The sequence below is a fragment of the Pinus tabuliformis genome, chromosome Q (assembly GCF_031772625.1).
Source record: "Pinus tabuliformis cultivar Carrire ecotype Pingquan chromosome Q, CPIR1, whole genome shotgun sequence".
NCBI classification, from domain to species: Eukaryota; Viridiplantae; Streptophyta; class Pinopsida; order Pinales; family Pinaceae; genus Pinus; species Pinus tabuliformis.
In genome coordinates, this window is record NC_142296.1 from 818065610 (window position 1) to 818086087 (window position 20478).

General features: G+C 37.5%; 1 protein-coding gene and 2 pseudogenes across 1 annotated transcript; 2 read left to right on the top strand and 1 right to left on the bottom strand.

Annotated features, from left to right (window-relative positions):
* Nucleotides 1–5734: 5734 nt before the first annotated feature.
* On the bottom strand, nt 5735–10186 carry LOC149222153 (large ribosomal subunit protein uL14). Its single transcript, XM_089385281.1, has 4 exons — nt 10028–10186; nt 9642–9926; nt 6344–6385; nt 5735–6108 (listed from the first exon to the last, which is right to left on the bottom strand). The coding sequence occupies exons 1-4, from the start codon at nt 10038–10040 to the stop codon at nt 6026–6028; spliced, it is 423 nt and encodes a 140-aa protein (XP_089241407.1). The 5' UTR covers nt 10041–10186; the 3' UTR covers nt 5735–6025.
* A 2136-nt stretch (nt 10187–12322) lies between these two features.
* Nucleotides 12323–13821, top strand: LOC149222154 (amino acid transporter AVT6E pseudogene; annotated as a pseudogene).
* A 3895-nt stretch (nt 13822–17716) lies between these two features.
* On the top strand, nt 17717–18862 carry LOC149222155 (amino acid transporter AVT6E pseudogene; annotated as a pseudogene).
* The last annotated feature ends 1616 nt before the right edge of the window (nt 18863–20478 follow it).

The window sequence follows — 20478 nt, forward strand, 5'->3', positions numbered from 1 at the left end:
AACAAATATTGGGAATGAAGATTATTCATGATAGAAAGAACAAAAAGCTATGGTTGTCACAAGAAAAATATATTGAAAAGGTGCTTGACAATTATAACTTGAAGGATGCCAAGCCAATGAGTACTCTTGCAACCCACTTCAAGCTAAGCACTAATTTATGTCCTTGTGATGACAAGGAGAAAGAAGAAATGAGTAGGGTTTATTATGCTTCAACAGTCAGCAGCTTGATGTATGCCATGATATGTACACGAACAAAGATTGCACATGCAATGGAAGTAGTGAGCAAATTCATTGCTAATCACTGCAAACAACATTTGCAAGTAGTAAAATAGATTTTAAGGTATCTCAAATGTACTAGTCATTATTGTTTATGTTTTGGCAATAATGATATTGTGCTTTAAGGATGCAAATATGGCTAAAGATGTAGACACTAGAAAGTCCACCACAAGTTATTTGTACACATTTTCAAGTGTTGCAATGTCTTGGGTATCTAGGCTACAAAAAATAGTAGCTCTCTCCACAACTGAAGCAGAATAGATGGTCACAACAAAGGCTTGCAAAGAAATTTTGTGGATGCAACAACTCCTTGGGGAGCTAGGAATAAAACAATACAAATAGGTGTTGTCTTATGATAGTCAAAGAGTTGTATTGTATTTACCAAAGAATCCAACATTACGTTCACAAACCAAGCACATTCACCTTAGGTAACATTGGATACCTTACGTGTTGGAAGAAGAACATTTCAATTTCGAAAAGAGTCATACAACTAAGAATCTTGCCCGATATGCATAACAAGATATTTCCAAAAGACAAGCACGAGTTATGTAAAAGCTTGGGAGGTCTCAAAGTAACTTGATACACAGACTTGGAGCAAGGATTGTCTACATATGCCTTCATTTAGCTTCAAGTGGGAGAATGTTGAGGCGTGAAGCAAATGAAGGGCCTTGATTTTTCTTTAACAAAACACGTATGTTTCCTTTGCCCAATTTTGTTAATAAGTAATTAAAGATATTGAATACTCTAGAAAAAACTAGAGATGAAGGCTCTAGAGAAGCCATGCCTATATAAACAAATGATTTTTAGTAGCTCTTACAAAGTAAATAAGGCTAGTGAAGAAGCGTAATACAAAATATAATTTTGGCTCTTGTATTGTTTCATATTTTGTTGTGGGCTTCCTAGTGTTCTCTTCTATCCCATAGTTGATTTGGAGTCTACATCCAATTTTTGTGTTGCTCATAGTCCATCATTTTTAATCTAACATGTCTCCATGTAGCTTGTGTCAATCTAAAAAGAGGTACAACTAAAGTTTTTAATCTTAATGTTGAGATGATCAAAACCATAGTTTTCCTTATTAAAATCATGACATTGCCAAATACTCACCGAATTCCATGAGATTAAGTCTTATAAAATCATTGCACCATCCCTTAAAAACACTCTTTCCTTATATTATTCTACCACAAGTAGGTGCAAAACTTGCCTATGGCATGACTAACTTCCAATCTCAATCTCATAACATGATGTGGTTTGTTTTCCCTCACCCACTAGACTTCGTCAAACAGGATAAACTAAAGCACCTAAAAAAATTAGTTTCAAACTCTTCTTGAATGGCCCAACTACATTCACGATGCCAACACAAATATCCCCCAACACAAATATCCCACTCTTTTTTTCAGGCAAGCTCCTTGAGCTGAAAATCTTGTTAAAAAGCATCCACCATTCAAAAAAAAACCACAATGTTCTCCAAAGAAAAATAGGATGAAAGAACAAGATCCTCCATAAACTTAAGGGCGTGCTATATGATAAGACCTTCCCCTCCTTATTACAAGGAATACCATGAGCAAGGAATACCATGAGCAATGACTTGAAAAGCTAACAGATCAACAGCTAACTGATCAACATGCCCCAATGTAACACAAGGAAAATGTATCATAATTATTGGCAATCAATTCCCCAAACCCTAACATACAAGAGTACAAATCTCCCAACTTACTACGAGTGATGTGTTGAAGAGCTAGTTGATTAACATCCCCAACATACCATACCTGAGTAAAAATCTCGCAAGACTTGCCCTTAGCAATGCGTTGATCTACTTGATGAGTGTCCCCCAACCTTACATAACCTACTTAACAAAGATGTATCATACAGTGATATGGGGTTTAATGGTAAGTTTCGCTGGGTGAAACCCACGAGATGAGGGTTCAAATCTCATTGAGTATATATATGACCTGTTGTGTCTTGGCTAGAAGAGTAGGCGACCCCATAGCAGACGTCTCGGCTCTTGTTGAGACATAAGTTTCCAACTTTCCTGCTATTGGGTGGCTTGCTAGCTGTTGCACATAGCCTAGGTTTATAGTGGCAACCAGTTAGATTTTATCCTGGGTCTGTTCAGGATAACTCTCACCAGTTACTGATTATCCTAGATTTAAAAATTAAAAAAAAAAACATAAACAAAAACAAAAAAGAAAGAAAAAGATGCATCATACTTGGAATCAAGGAGAGAATCTAATGAAAACCATTTGCAAATGCGATAGTTCTCCAAGATGAAATTCCATTTGAAGCTTACCTACTAACCAATAGGATGATGCACCAAGAAATTTCGTAAGTAAACTTTAACCCTCCTCTCTATATTTAATCTTGAGTAGCAAATCCATAATTGTATGACTTACACTCTTTATAATCCAAAGAACCTATCCAACTTTTATTCTTACAACTATAATCCAAAGAACCTATCCAACTTTTATTCTTACAACTCTAGTAACACTAGGAACTCCATACTCAATTATGAATTAACGAAGGGCTGTGAGAAATTGATGTCCAAAAAAGGCAAGCCTAATCCATACTCAATTATGAATTAACGAAGGGCTGTGAGAAATTGATGTCCAAAAAAGGCAAGCCTAATCCCTTTGACCTATAGTCTAAGGTTTGAAAAACCATATAACATGTATGAAAATGGGGCATTCATTCTTCTTGATTCCCCTAAATGGAAGTGTTCCCGGTTTGATAAACCATATAACATGTATGAAAATGGGGCATTCATTCTTCTTGATTCCCCTAAATGGAAGTGTTCGAAATTGAAATTGAATGTACTAGCAATATCACAATGTATGATGTCCTAATTTTGGTTCTTGAGAGTCTTTGGAAAGTCTCAACTGATAGTGAACCGAGGGAAAGAATACAAATATGACCTTTTGGATATGTTTAACAATTTGTTCAATGTTGTCAACATGACACCTACTCTCAAGAAATTGTTTAATGTTATTAACATCACAGCTATACCCAAGGAAGTAAGCCACCAGCGTTTAGCTAGGCATACTGTTGATTTCAAGCCTGCCAATTTCGGTCAATTTTCATACTTCATTAAGGCTATGCATAAGCTTGTTATCCATAATAGAGAGTATGAGGATGATGCAAAAACTGATAGATTATTGATCGCTGACAAATATGAACACTGACTTCATATGAAGAGGAGGTTGAATTGGACACTATTCAGCCCTCTAAGCATGAGAAGCATGAGGATATAATTGGAGGTCAATAAGTTAATCAACTAAAAACAAACCCATTAAGAGGCTTTTCCCGCTAGATGATGTGCTTCTAAAGGCACAGAAAAAAGACCCTTGATTCGTTATTTAGCCCTCTAAGCATCTTGCTCAGGTCAAAAAGCTACTTCGTTATTTATCCCTCTAAGCATCATGCTCCGGATATGATCGAAGGTCAAAAAGCTACTCAGCTAAAGATACATCCGTTAAGAGGCATTTTGAGACATGATATGCTTCTAATACCTTCCGTGAAGTCGAGATTATCCGACTTGGAACCTGTAATCTAGGCAACAGATAAAAGACTCAATTGGTCAAAACTATCTAAAAAAAAATTATCTTCCCCCTATGAACTCGGAAATCTATGATCCATCCATCATTTCCTATACTGTTACGGGTATGAAATTTATACCCTTGGGAATTCATTATCACTAATCTAAACTCAAAATGTTAAAGGAGCAGTTTTCAAAAAGACTAAACCTCAGTGTTGTGTTGGATCAAATTCCATTTAGGTTTGACCGAGAAAGACAATAGTACCCGCCAGAAAAGGGCAGCAGAAGCCGAATCCCTTTGATTTTACGGATAAGCGGGAGTATTCTACCACTACTGCCCAGCTAGGTGTCAGCTCCTCCAACTCAAAGAAACCGAATAATCTACTACGCTATAATAGGCCTTGGATAAAATGAGGGACAAATCTGAGCAAAATGACCAGCAGAGTACCCGTTCTGAGGAAAAGGCTACAACATTACAGGAGAATCTTTACTCAGCTGCACAACAACCAGTTTCTGAGGAGGTACTTTCAAACAGGAACTTGGTAGCTAGCTGACTGGAAATCATTATTAATGTTCTCTAGGCTCTGCATCTGTGCTTGGAAGAAGAGGCAAGTACAGGCAAAGGCCAATCCGGCACTCCATGAACTCCAAGTCCAGCAAGTTAATCATCCATCACAATTCAAATAATATGTTTTATTTTTGCTATGTTTATGTTCTAAGACTATATCTGCAGAGCCAGTATAAAATTATGAAAATACATGCATTTCCATTTTTTGGACTTAGAAAGTGTGGAATGTAGCTGTCCTGATTTCAGACACTACATAAATATGGATGTAAAAGGTGCTGAATCGCTGATCTATGAACACAGTTCTATATTTAAAAAATAAATAAAACAAACATGATATTTTAAAAAAATAATATTAAAAGAACCAAAATGCAGACATACAAAATATGGATGTACAAGGTGCTGACCTATGAACACAGTTCTATATTTAAAATTTTTGAAAACAAACAAATGATATTTTAAAAATTCGTATTAAAAGAACAGCCAACATGCAGACATACAAAATATCATAATATACTAGCATCCAACGTTGAAAAGCTTCATGAGGGACATCCATTCATATATGAATATGGATAGATCTTACCAAACATTAAATGTAAAGAGTAAACTGTGAACAAACAAAACCACTAAATAGGTCTTTTTATATAATAGAAAAAACACAGCCACAAAAATCCCCCTTTGCGATATATGAGAAAAACTATGTAAAAAGACAATTATAATCCCCCCCCTTCATAAATGAGAAAAACTATGTAAAAAGGCAACCATGTAAAAAGACAATTATAATCCCCCTTCTTCATAAATGAGAAAAACTATGTAAAAAGGCCATTATAATCCCCCTTCTTGATAAACGAGAGAAACTATGTATATGAATATTGATAGATATTACCAAACATTAAATGTAAAGAGTAACCTATCAACAAACAAAACTGCTAAATAGGGTTTTATATAATAGAAAAAACTCAGCCGCTAAAATCCCCCTTCGTGATATATGAGAAGAACTATGTATATGCCACAATATATGAGAAAAACTATGCAAACACAGCCCTTAAAATCCCCCTTCGTGATATATGAGAAAAACTATGTAAAAACACAATTATAATCCCCCTTCTTGAAAAATGAGAGAAACTATTTATATGAATATGGATAGATATTACCAAACATTAAATGTAAAGTAACTTATCAACAAACAAAACTGCTAAATAGGGCTTTATATAATAGAAAAAACTCAGCAGCTAAAATCCCCCTTCGTGATATGTGAGAAGAACTATGTATATGCCACATATAAAACCCTTCTTTGTGATTATGAGAAAAACTATGCATATGCCAACAAAAACAATCTCAAGGCCAAGGTACAGAGACAAATCTGTTAATAAACCAACAAAATACATTGATAAGAAAAAAAGTTGTAAACCGAAAATGGGAATTTTCTCACGTAAAAACCTTTGGAGATGACAAGATAATATTGACAAAGGCAAAAACTGGACCTTATGTCCAACAATGTTGTTGAAATAAGGATGACATTGTAAAAAATGCCCAAAAAAGTTTTAAAATGTTGATAATATATAGCCTAGCAGCTAAGACGCCATAAAGAATTGTGTAAATTCAAGAAAGTCAAAAATCATCTGAACCACTCAAGCACCTCACACACTCCCCAGTTAGACAATAGCATTTGCAGCACTAGCAATTCTGGGCCATAGATCAGCACACTCCTTGCCAATAGGTCCTGTAATAGCAGATCCTGTGACAATGGAAAGTTCCCATAAGCACACATAAAAGGACCTATCAAGCAGAAAGAACATAATCGTGCAGAACCATAGCAGCCGTATCCGCAGGAAAAGGCTTCTGATGATGCATATACCAATTATACAATTCCATAAATTTAATGGGTGACAATTAACACTTCTCACTAGACCTGGGTATTTGCTTTACAAATATTTAGATAAAAAAAATCCAACTACTTAAAATGTACTGACCTTTCATTTCTCCTTTCGGATTTACTATTACTCCAGCATTGTCTGCAGGAAAAAAAAAAAACAGAAAAAGAGGTGAACAGTAATTCATCGTACACAACAATTGACTTATATTTTTCAGTACACAAAACAACATCAAAATAGCTTCATTAAAAAAATGTATACTTAAAGCTGGAATCTCCAGCTAGATAAGAAACCCAAAAAACCTAAGCATCTAAAATACAGCAACTAAAAATGAAAACTCCTTCAGAAACGCTTGCAGAATCCAGATATGTTGCTTGATGATTTTGTAATTGTATACATCATGTGCACGTGGATTATCTGTGATTAGAACTAAAGATAATCATGGAAAGGAAAAAAGCAAAGCTATGTAGACATTCATGCCACATTAGCAGCTCAGTCATCCTATATGATTGTGGAAAGAGAGATTTGGCTTGCTAGGGCTCCTTTAGTTCTTTAAAAGCAAAGGATTGAATGTAGACAAGAGATCATACCACCTGCTGCAAGAGGCACTCTAGAAGATGCTTGAGTCAAGAGGATGCAGCGCAGAATAAAGTTTAGAAACTTTGCTGCCACTGCTTGGGCACAACATAGAACACTGTAACATTTCTCTGCGTAACAGTTTCTATTGCTCAAGGATTTATTCCTCTGTTGCAGTTGCACAATGAATCTTGCTGTTGTACTGTTTTGTTCCCATGGACTATGATCTGAGAAAATTAATGTTCCTGAATGCATCTGAACACTCCATTCATGCTGTCAAAGATTCTGACATATTCAGTTTTATTCCTGTTGTCCAGTAATAGGTTTTTGATTTTTCATAACAGCGCTGTATTGTCAGCAAGGAAGCGTTGCTGTAAAATCTGTTTGTCAGAAGTTGACCAGAACAGATAATTTTGGTATCCGAACATGCCTCCCTGGAAATGAAGAAATTTCCAGATGATGCGGTGTGCAGAAATTTGGTTGAAAGGGCAACACAATGGAGAGAAGAGTGTGGCTTCCTGACATTAGTTAAAAGAAATAATCAAAGATCCGATCACAGCCTGTCAGATGACAATTATATGCAAATCCTTGGAAAAGTTTTGCCAACTTGGAGATTGGACTCAACCAGTGAAGCATCCGAGAAAACATTATTGGGCATAGCATAGAAAAAAAACGAAGAGAAAACTTTAAGTCTGAAGTCTCCAACATTCTTTTGAGTACATATTAATTGGGAAAAAACAGGTTCAAAATAAAAAATGAAGACAATATTCAATAACCGTTTCAGATTTCACAGAAACAGTTGGGTCAAAGTTCCCAATAGTAAAATGTCTACCTGGCAGAAGACTGTCTAGCACCTAGTATAAAAGACAGATGCAAAGATGTAAGGACAAAACTGAAAACAGGGCCAAGATTTAGCCTGAGCCAAAGCCAGAGCCAAATTAAGGAAAACCATCCAAGCAGAGGCTGAAGCAAGAGCCAGAACTACAGCTAAAACTAGAACCAGAGCCAAATATCCAATACCCACAGGTCCCAACATTGAGCCTGAACCAGAGCCTGAGTTAAGGCAAAGAGTCTGAGCAAAGGCCAATGTAAGAGCCAGACTTAGAGCTAGAGCCAAAAGAACCAGCTATCCAATAGCCACAAGTCCCAAGATAAGAATGTGGAAGATAAAGATATCAAACTAGTCGATGGTGGCCATCAAAATAGAAAGAGTAAGTCTGATCTGTAATTAGATCTTTAAAATAACATGAAAAGATAAATACAAAGCTACATGGGCATCAATACCATGTTAGCAGCATAGTCATCCAAACCTGTTGGCCAATGAAGGATGCATAAGACAGATCACAGCACCAGCTACAAGATGTAGTCCAGCTAAGGCAGACGCTGCACAGAATAAAGTTTGTATACCCTGCAGCCAGTACCTAGGTGCAAGTTGTTCTGTGTCGTGAATCTTCTAGTTCTAATCTGTTTTACTACTATAGAACAATGTGGTAAACTAATGATCCTGCATGCATCTGGACACTCCATTCTATCAAAGCTTCTGATTTATTCAGTTTTATTCAACTTGTCTAGTGTGGAGGTCCTAACTACTGTTAAGATAACGTTGTATAAGCAGACAGGAAACCTTACTGTAAAATCTGTTTGTCAGGAAGATCATATATGTTTCTTATCATTGAATTATTTTCAAGTACATTTCTACTTCAAAAAAAATCCTGTCTCTTTTAAAATGTTTACAGATCAGACATTCTCTACTTGTTTACTGATCTCCTTTCAATCGTAATTGTTGAGACAATGAGACAACGCACAGTAAATGCCTATTAGCATCTTAACATTCAATGTGCCATAGAACCAATCACTGTACCAATGTCAACAATGTACTTACACAGCTGGCACAACAAATTTTAAAAAATGCCCAAGAACGCCATTTATACTATGTTATTATCCTTTACTTGTTGGAAAGTTCACTTATTGTTAACTACCAGAAAAATCAATGTTAAAAATGAATGTTTTCTGACACCCCAAACACACATTCGTTTTCCAGCGGTGCAAATAAAAACCATATGTTTTCTTATTGTTTTGTGATCACGAAACTTTAGGGTATTCCTCGGACTGGAAATCAGCCAAAAGCCAGAGCAAGACTTTCCACGACTTGCTTGAAATTATCGGAAAACACAGTTTGGGACCAAATATTCGCTCATGTAAGATAACTGGAAAACGCAGCTTAAAGGTAAACAGGGATCAGCTTGAGTTATCAATCTAAAGCATACATTATAGTCGACAGCAAGTTGCATATTGATAAAGCAGCAGCGTTCCATAACCCTCGTGGACTATCTAGCCTCTGAACAGGCTATTTGAAAAGGTTGGTGCAGATCGAAGTCCTGAACGATTTTGGCAAAATAGGGACCCCCATCTAGAGGTTTTTAGCCGAGAGGATATTCGTTGAGTATTGTAGAGTACCTACATCCCATTATAATAGGGAGCACCTTGTCGTTTCAAAGAGAAACGAAAATATAGATTTGTTTATATAGTTCATGTTAAACAAAAACTTCAAAAGACCGAGAAGCAAAATTCCCGTCTGTTTTCTGAGGCCGTATTTGGCATCCATAATGTGGAAAAAATACAACGAAAATCAAACGCATAACGAGGTAACTCGTCACCATCTAATAAAATCCCTTATTACACTGGATTCAACATGGTGTCCAAGTGATTCCATGGGCCCTAAACACGGTTTACAGACCCGTTAAACAATAAAATAAAATCCATTACTCCAAGACTGAATTGCAAGAAAAAATGGAGAGAGACAGAAGAGTACTACAAATACCTTCAAAATACATGTAAACACCGTCCTTTCGCCTCCACGGCTTCCTCTGACGAACAATGACAGCAGGCATGACCTTCTTTCGGAGATCAGGTTTTCCCTTCTTGACTGTAGCCATGACCATATCTCCGACGCATGCTGCAGGAAGCCTGTTGAGACGACCCTTGATTCCCTTAACACTGATGATGTATAAGTTCTTGGCACCTGTGTTGTCTGCGCAATTCACCGTGGCCGCCACTGGGAGACCCAGTGACATCCTGAACTTGTTTCCAGCGCTCCCTCCGCGCCCTGCACGGATGTATTAATAATATCAGTTGAAAGATTGTAATGAATAAGAAATTTTACATTCAGAACTCATTCAAATTGGATTGAAAGGTTAGAATCCGTACCTCTCTTCGACATGGCTGCTTCCTTTCCTCCCACAACAATGACCAGATCTAGCGATATAGGTACCAAATATCTCTGGTTGGTTTTGACATCAAAAACCCTAATTTGACACCACCCCTTAACCCTGGTTACGTCCGTAACTTTATTAGATGGTTAGGGTTTTAAGTAAACCGCTCCTCTTGGCTAAATGCCGGTATCTAATAGATATTGGCATCCTCCTGTTTTCAATGGCATAGTCGAATGTGGAGGTTAAAGTTGGTGTTGTTCCCAAAAACACAAATTCTGCACACATACGAGGGATTCCCTAAACAAGTATAAGACACGATGGATTTAAAAAATAAAAAATAAACTTGTGGATTTAGTAAAAGCTTAGAGCATCAAATTTATTGAGTTGTAAATTTTTTTATAACACACCCCAATAAAAAATTTTATAACACAAATTTAAAAAAAATGCATTTTCAAAAATTGTAATTTTTATTATAATTTTTTTTAATAAATATTCATTAAAGGAAATTCTTTACTATCAACATCTATGCTTTTAAAGGAAATTCTTTACTATCAACATCTATGTTTTTGAAATTTTGACTTGACGAAATTTTTCACTTTCTTCATTTGTACTTTTGAGTAGGATTCAATTCGTCATCACCATGAGTGCCTTTTAAACACTCACTTACAGAAAATGCATTATTCGCATTTGTGCTTCTAAAATTATCATTTGCAAGAAACTCTTTATCTTCCATTTCGTAAATGGTGCTTGCATAATCCTTATGATTAGGACTAAGTAGAAAATATGACTCTCTATTCATAGTCAAAATCTCATTTGCAGGAAATTCTTCATCGGTGGTGGTCTCATAATCCTTGGGATTAGAACTAAGTGGAAACTTTGTATTTCTATTTAATGGAAATTCTTCATCCTCCCCTTCATCAGTGGTGCTCTCATAATCCTTAGGATTAGGACTAAGTGGAAACTTTGAATCTCTATTTACTGGAAATTGTTCATCCTCCCCCTCCTCTTCCTCAATGGTGCTCTCATAATCCTTAGGATTAGGACTAAGTAAAACTTTGAATCTCTATTTACTGAAAATTGTTCATCCTCCCCCTCCCCTTCCTCAGTGGTGCTCTCATAATCCTTAGGATTAGGACTATGTAGAAAATTTGACTCTGGAAATTCTTCATCCCACACTTCATCAGTGGTGCTCTCATAATCCTTAGATTAGGACTAAGTGGAAATTTTGACTCTCTATTTACTGGAAATTCTTCATCCTGCCCTTCATTAGTGGTGCTCTCATAATCCTTAGGGTTAGGACTAAGTGGAAAAATGGACTCTCTATTCACAGGAAATTATTTTTGTTGTTCTTCATCACTATTGTTCTCATCATCATTAGGATTAAGACCAAGTGGAAAATTTGTCTCTCTATTCATAGTAAAAATAATTCATGCTATATTCATCAAAACAAATAGACTTGTTGCATGACGAAGATGTTGATGTTGCAGAAAGAAAAACTCCAATATCAGAAGAATCCATGACCTTCAACTAGAAGATGTCAAATGATACAAATGCATTCTCTTTCAATGACAATTTATAGTTTAGAGATTGAAAATTTCACTCCAAAATTTTCCCCCAAAAATTTTCGTTGAAAATTTTCCCTCCAAAGTTTCCCCTCAAAAACTTTTGCCAAAAATTTTACCTCCAAAAATTTCGTTTAAAATATTTCCCTCCAAAATTTTCATCTAAAATTTACTCCAAAACATATTACTAAACTTTTGGTCTTGGAAATTTTCACCCTACTCTTTATTCAAAATATCCATAGAAATTTTCGTTTAATGCATTCCTTGGAAATTTAAATAATTTTTTTTTAATTATTTAACATTGACTAAGTAACTAAATTAATTTTTATAATTAATATTTTATTTTTTATCCCACAATGAATAAAAGTTAATCTAAACGTATAATTAGGCCGATAGGCCTTCCTTTGGAACAGACTTTAGTCGTTCCTTTGGCTCTCGTGCTGACACGTGGCATTAGATTCTGAATGGCTCCTTTGTTCCACATATTGACACGTGGCATCGGATTCTGAATGGCATAACCAGGAGTTTTTCACAGAATAGAGCGGGACAGTTCTGCGAGGGAGTGGTTCTGCGAGGGAATGGCGGGTCGTCTTAACTTCTGCAGTTATCTTCCACCTTATGCATTAACTGTTCTGCGGTTAGAGTAGGGTAGTAATGGCGCATTCTCCAAACCTCTCGCCAACAGAGCCTTTCTGCCCTCTCTCATTCGCAATTCCACCAGGTACACAATGCAGGGCCGAATAAAGCACTCGTTCATCGAGCTGCAAACGCAGGACATATCGTTGGACAACGAGGCAGAGATCAAGAAGTCTGTCAATGGGGTTACCTCAAAGGCATTACGTTCGGAAGACAGTGATGCTTTACCCCTATTGTCAACAGAAAAATCAGGGATAGCAGAAGTGGCGTCTGGATCTGGTATCCCTAGTGCAGTTTTCAATCTGGCGACGACTGTAATTGGTGCAGGAATTATGGCACTGCCTGCAACAATGAAAGTTTTGGGTCTGCCATTATGCTTTGCAGTGATAATCCTGATGGGTATTCTCTCGGAAATAAGCATTGAGTTGCTGGTCGAGTTTTCTGTTCGCCTGAAAGCTTCTAACTATGGTGAAACTGTTGAATCTGTTTGTGGGCACTCTGCCAGGGTTTTATCAGAGATTTGTATTATTGTAAACAATGCAGGGATTATGATTGTTTATTTAATTATCATGGGAGATGTGATGTCCGGATCTTCGCATCACCAGGGGCTTTTTGATCACTGGACAGGAAAGGAAGGGTGGTGGAGCGATCAGAGACTGATAGTTTTCATCACAATGGTATTTGTTTTGGCGCCTCTCTGTGCTCTTAAGAAGATAAATTCATTGAAATTCACATCTGCTGCATCTGTTGCACTTGTAGTTGTTTTTGTTGTTTTGTCATCAATTATTGCCTTTGTTAGGCTTATAGAAGGCAAGATCGAGAGGCCTCGGCTGCTTCCTGATGTTGGGTCCAAAAGGGCAATTTTGGATCTTCTCGTGGTAATCCCAATCATGACCAATGCATACATATGTCATTTCAATGCACAGCCGATCTATAACGAAATGCAGGATAGAACGCCTGCTAAGATGAACAGGGTTGGAAGGATCACCATAGTGTTGTGTGTGTTGGTGTACGAATCTACTGCAATATCAGGTTATCTTCTATTTGGGCAATCTACAGATTCAGATATTTTGTCAAATTTTGACAAAGACCTTGAAATTCCTTTCAGTTCCATTCTTGATAACATTATTAGGGTTGGATATGTGCTCCATTTGATGCTTGTTTTTCCTGTGATCCATTTTTCACTTCGGCAGACAATGGATTGCATGGTCTTCAAGGGATCGAAGCCCCTCTCTGAGAGCAACAGGAGGTTTGTCGTCTTGACTATCACTGTTTTGGTTTTTCTTTACATGGGATCTACTTTGATTCCCAATATTTGGGTAGCTTTTCAGTTCACAGGAGCAACCACAGGTCTATCTTTAGGTTTCATATTTCCTGCTTTGATAGCCCTGAGGTCTCACCCCAACCAACGAGAGGAAAGCTTAGGATTAAGGAAGAAGATTCTCCCGTGGGCTATGCTTGTCATGGCATTGGTTGTGAGCATTATAGGAGTTCTTGGAAATCTTTTAAATCTTACCACTGGAAATAACTAAATATATTCTAGAAGTGGCGCTATGTTGGGAAGCGCCTTATTCTTATAATGTTATATCTCATCAGCTGCTCCAATTTACATATCTTTTTTGGCTCCCTGAGCTTTCTTACCATTCTTCGTTCTTGGTTGCAGGAATTGACCTCGACAATGTCAATTAAAAAAATACCTTCAAAGGTTTTGAAGGCAGCGAAGAGTGTTTTTAAATCTTATAATGGGACACGACTATTTTATCTTGGGTTCTTTTACTTTTCCTCCCGTGGCTCCTTAAATGCTCCTTTCCTCGTTGGTATCTTCGTGTATCTTCTTGCTGTAGTCGGTACGCCCATCTGTGTCTGGGCAGGAACAAGTTTGGATTTTCCTGATCCACTGCCCACACTTCATCGTCTCTGTAAAGCCCGTTATCTATTGGGGGTTTGCCTGTGGGTAGACTCCTGAAGGGTATTCTGTTTCAAGGCTTTGCATAACAGTTTTAGGGAGGATTGATATCTGAGTATGTTGGGCAGGAACAAGTTTGGATTTGCTTGATCAATAGTAATAGAAGGCTTCCTGATGGAAAAGCAGACAAGTATTCTGGACAGAGATGTAACTTACAGGTAAGTCTTTGTTTTATTGTATTTTGGGTGTGTTTTCTCTGCAATATATCAAGGGAGTTTCGTTTTTACTGTTCATTCTTTTCGGGGCAAAACTAGTGGCAAAGCTCAGGACTCAAATATAAGTCGTGTTAATCAAGAATTTTTGTTGATGCTTACAATTTCGCTTATAGCTGCGGCGGTAACCCAGTGAACTCTCCAAATCAGCTCATACTCGCCTTTTAGGGTGAACAATTTTAACTCATAAGTTTGCCTTTGCTTGTCCTGAAGATAAGGCAGATCCTACCCTTGAGTTATTGTGTTATTGTTCTACTGTTTGAATTGGGTCTTTCTAAAGGGCTTTCTTTCTTTTACTGTTTTTGGAGTTTGGAGATTTCGAGAAACAAGTCTCAAATTTCTGTGGACCTCTGTGAAAAGGGTGTTTCCAAGGTGCTTCTCTTTCCGTGTTAGTTTTGATAAAGGTTGAAGTTAGTCAAGGGCCTTTGTAGTCCATATGAAGTCGGTGTCTTTAACGCTTTATGCGTTCAACGTGAATTAATCAGCTGCTTTTCAAATATTTAGGAATTAAGAAGGCAGCCTGCGTTTTAAATTGCAGTGGTTGGAGGAATATGTCCCAAGGGACTGTACATTACATAGTGGACTTCCTCTGGCTTGGCTGCCAGTTCCGAGGGGTAACTATTCTTCCCAACTTGCTTTGTGACTTGCACCTGGCGTTGAATCTCATCCCAGGGTAGACCATAGTGGGAATGGAACCTTGGTGGATGGCTGAATCCTCTGTCAACCTGATAAACATACCAAATCCCCATTAGCAGTCTGAAGTTGTTTTAAGTTTGTGGAATAGATCTTTCATGGGGTTACTCTTTTGTTAAATTATTTGTCTGTTATCTTTTTCTTCAGAAAACCATATTTCAATCTGAAGTCGCTCCACTCTGATTATGAAATGGGTGTTTCACTTGTCCACAACATGTTACTTTCTAAGATTATCTGGCAATTCGCTAGGATTAGTTATATTAGAGTGTTGTGCTATTGGATTGGTGGTTGTTTCCAAAGGTCGGTACATCCTTATTTAATGGTTAATGTTCAGTGTATGAGAAGGATTGTGCTATTGGATTGGTGGTTGTTTCCAAAGGTCGGTACATCCTTATTTAATGGTTAATGTTCAGTGTATGAGAAGGATGGATGCCAATCTGAAGTTTTGTACAGCTCTGTGAAATCGTTACTTACAAAATTTATGCACATCTTGGGGAATTATACTGTCGGTGGCACTGTTCCTGACATGTGCAACGCTGGCACTCATATCCCTTTTTGGGCTCCACTTAGCTGTCTAAAGGAATGATCCATACACCTGCAATGAGGATTCTTCATAGGACCCTGAGTTGCCTATGAGAAGGATGGATCCAATCTGAAGCTTTTGTACAGCTCTGCGAAATAGTTACTTACAAAATTTATGCACACCTTGGGGAATTATACTCTTGGTGGCACTGTTCCTGACATGTGCAACAAAATTTATGCACATCTTGGGGAATTATACTCTCGGTGGCACTGTTCCTGACATGTGCAACGCTGGCACTCATATCCCTTTTTGGGCACCACTTAGCTGTCTAAAGGAATGGTCCATACACCTGCAATGAGGATTCTTCATAGGACCCTGAGTTGCACTATTACTTTACATGCAGCATTAGCATCCATATCCTAAGTTTTTGTACATCCTTATTTAATGGTTAATTTTCAGTGTATGAAAAGGATGGATGCCAATCTGAAGTTTTTGTACAGCTCTGCGAAATCGTTACTTACAAAATTTATGCACATCTTGGGGAATTATACTCTCGGTGGCACTGTTCCTGACATGTGCAACGCTGGCACTCACATCCCTTTTTGGGCACCACTTAGCTGTCTAAAGGAATGATCCATACACCTGCAATGAGGATTCTTCACAGGACCCTGAGTTGCACTATTGCTTTACATGCAGCATTAGCATCCATACCCTAAATTGGGCACCATCTAGCTGTCCAAAGGAATGAGCCACACCCATGTTTTTAGGATTCTTCATAGTGTTCCTTATCAGATGGTTATGACTTTTGCACTAAATATATACTGTTTTTTTTTAATCTTTTGGAGATTAAATAAATCATTTCTTTAGGCCCCTCTTATTTTAGGCCAGTAATTTCATGCTTCAAGAGTTGCAAACTTTATTAAACTAGGAAATTAGTAACAGAGGTCTCAGGTGAAAGAGGTAGTACAAAGAAACTAATGAAATTGATATTTCAGTTTCACAAACCTTCTCCACTAAATACTCGTAGAATTTGTTTATACAAACATTAGAGTCCAGTTCCTTGACTATATGAAATACTAGGCATGAAGTGAAACATGGCCTTGGTGGAGGACTTATTTTCCAGTTGATGACTGTCGTCAAACTGGGTTGTGCAAGATTATAAATAAGACACTATATCATGTCCATTCTGACAGGCATATCAAAACATTCTTTTACCCTTCTGATTACAGCAAAGAACCTTTAGATGTGATTCTTCAAATGTTTTGGATCAAATCATGTTGCTAGAACACACTCATTGAGTTCTCTATTGTTTCTGATTTCTGCCAGAGCTTTACTGGCATATCTGACTGAAAATTTTGAACTTTATGAAATGAGTAGTGAGTTTTATTCTGAAATGAACTCTATTGTGTATTTGTTGAGTACTTGTTTTGAAGGATAAACCTGTAAAACGAGTGCTTATGTGAAAAATAGAACAGAAGATCTCGACTGCATTTGTGACATATTTGCTGGAGTTCTTTAGTGTTGTCTCATAAATAAAGATCGCACTGTAATGATTACCCACAACTTGCAAGAAGAGCCCTGGATTTTAGTTGTTGAAGATTATCGTTTGGGTGTGATGCTTAAATTCTATAAGTTGATCAGAAGAAATGCCAAAATCACAGTGCAGATCTAATTTCAAAGAGTGTTTGGTAATAAATTTTATGGTCTCCAGCTTCTGCATTAAGAATTGTTTGAGTTTACTGCTCCAGGATTATCTGTGTGTAGAATTTCCATACTTGATGTTTTGAATCACACTTGATTTCGTTTTCAGGAAGGAATAAATCATGGGAATGATAACAGAATGACAGTTAATTAGTATTGATAGTGAAGGAAATAGAAGCTTACTTGGGTCTTAAGTAAAGCTGCTCTAGAGGGTTGTATCAATTGGTTGAAAGCTATGTTGCACTGGTTTTCAGTCTCGTGCAGCTAGCGTCAGAATAGAGCGGGACAGTTCTGCGAGGGAGTGGTTCTGCGAGGGAATGGCGGGTCGTGTTAACTTCCTGCAGTTATCTTCCACCTTATGCATTAACTGTTATGCGGTTAGAGTAGGGTAGTAATGGCGCATTCTCCAAACCTCTCGCCAACAGAGCCTTTGCTGCCCTCTCTCATTCGCAATTCCACCAGGTACACAATGCAGGGCCGAATAAAGCACTCGTTCATCGAGCTGCAAACGCAGGACATATCGCTGGACAACGAGGCAGAGATCAAGAAGTCTGTCAATGGGGTTACCTCAAAGGCATTGCGTTCGGAAGACAGTGATGCTTTACCCCTATTGTCAACAGAAAAATCAGGGATAGCAGAAGTGGCGTCTGGATCTGGTATCCCTAGCGCAGTTTTCAATCTGGCGACGACTGTAATTGGTGCAGGAATTATGGCACTGCCTGCAACAATGAAAGTTTTGGGTCTGCCATTATGCTTTGCAGTGATAATCCTGATGGGTATTCTCTCGGAAATAAGCATTGAGTTGCTGGTCGAGTTTTCTGTTCGCCTGAAAGCTTCTAATTATGGTGAAACTGTTGAATCTGTTTGTGGGCACTCTGCCAGGGTTTTATCAGAGATTTGTATTATTGTAAACAATGCAGGGATTATGATTGTTTATTTAATTATCATGGGAGATGTGATGTCCGGATCTTCGCATCACCAGGGGCTTTTTGATCAATGGACAGGAAAGGAAGGGTGGTGGAGCGATCGGAGACTGATAGTTTTCATCACAATGGTATTTGTTCTGGCGCCTCTCTGTGCTCTTAAGAAGATAGATTCATTGAAATTCACATCTGCTGCATCTGTTGCACTTGCAGTTGTTTTTGTTGTTTTGTCATCAATTATTGCCTTTGTTAGGCTTATAGAAGGCAAGATCGAGAGGCCTCGGCTGCTTCCTGATGTTGGGTCCAAAAGGGCAATTTTGGATCTTCTCGTGGTAATCCCAATCATGACCAATGCATACATATGTCATTTCAATGTACAGCCGATCTATAACGAAATGCAGGATAGAATGCCTGCTAAGATGAACAGGGTTGGAAGGATCACCACAGTGCTATGTGTGTTGGTGTACGAATCTACTGCAATATCAGGTTATCTTCTATTTGGGCAATCTATAGATTCAGATATTTTGTCAAATTTTGACAAAGACCTTGAAATTCCTTTCAGTTCCATTCTTGATAACATTATTAGGGTTGGATATGTGCTCCAAGCAGTATGATCTCCTTCTAAAGGCCTACAGTTATTTTTATGTTGCATGCTTTTAAGTATGATAGTAGTTTGCCCAGGAAGAAAAACTTCAACAAATGAGGATATGCAACTGAGAAACAGAGTAAAGGAACATGATTGATTCATGGATGGGGAAACAACCTGCAAAAATTAGAAACCATCTTTCTTGAATCTTCATTGACTTGAAATCATACACAGGTATGATTTTTTGGTCATTGGTATTGCCAGTTTAGTATATTTATATTTTTGCGGTTACATTATAGGCATATGAGAGGCCAACATGTTATTCCCAAAAGTTTTAGTACACTGCAGCCTGTTTTATTGCTCCTAGAGAGACTCTTTGCATGCACTATCGACTTTTCAAGTTTGGTACCATACATACTCACGGACATTCCTTCATTGGGTTTAAATAATTTGTTGACTGCATGGAATTTTAGGCATTTTAAATCATGGAGGCTTGCATGTTCATGCTTTGGTGCCACAGCCTATAATTCTTGATGTAATTTTTGTTGTCTAATAATGGAATATAAGATGCATTTTCAAAGCATAAATACCTTTGTTTCCATAGCTTGATGGATTCCACCCAAACATAGCCATGTTTATGTGCATGGGACCAATCGTTGCATCATGAAGCGCTGTATATTATGTGTGCTTCCTTGTACATGATATTTTACATCCAAGGATAACTGTTTCTTATCTATGGATTTGATTCCGTTTCCAAAATTCAAGTTTACTGTTGCTTTTTCATATATACTTTTGATATAATTCTTGAAACAATCTTTTACATACTAGTGTAGCTGCTTTGTTAGAGTCGTTCTCCAGATAATTTATTACCATGTTGGCATGCTATTTTTACTAACCCAACAAAATTAGTAACCAGTCAAAATCTCATCCATGTGACACAGGATCAAAACCCCAGGTAATCACTATAACCCTTAATTTTTTCATGCAAAGCCCACCATCATCCATCAGTAGGTATCCAGAGATTTAAACCGAGGTGAACAACATAAACAATGAGTCCCAACCACTCGGTGTAACCATGACGGCCTACCAATTCACAGCATTATGCACCTCACAGTGCATCATTAATTGTTGTATATATTGGACACATGCACACATATCGACAATATATCTACACATATACAACAATTAAAGCATTGCTCCAGGATGCCTATTGTTTACCACCAATTTGGTGTCCTGTACTTTCCTCTGATCTATCTGCCTCAAAGTCATTAACTATTCACTAAAAAAAGTATTTAGGTTAATGTGTGAATTGCTATAATCACGATCAATACGTGGAACTGTAGTAATCAACGTCAGTAGCATGCAGAATCCACAACTCAATCAGCCCTTATTAGGCTGATAAAATAACAAGAAAATATCCATACAAATATATAAGTTGGGCTGCTTTTACTAAAAGAAGAGCAGGGTAGCAAGGGGCAGTGCCCATTGGTTTAGTGAGAACTTTAAATGAATCACCTATACATAAGTGGGGCATACACAATTGATATCGATCACATATAATGAAAAGTCAATGCTGCAGAATCCACGACTCAACCAGCCCTTATTAGGCTGATAAAATAACAAGAAAAGAACAATACAAATATA

Coding starts and splice junctions, on each gene's coding strand:
- LOC149222153 (XM_089385281.1), bottom strand. Junction 6,386..9,641: donor TGTTTACATGTATTTTGAAG/GTATTTGTAGTA, acceptor TTTTTCCTGCAG/ACAATGCTGGAGTAATAGTA. Junction 6,109..6,343: donor TCCGAAAGGAGAAATGAAAG/GTCAGTACATTT, acceptor CCATTGTCACAG/GATCTGCTATTACAGGACCT.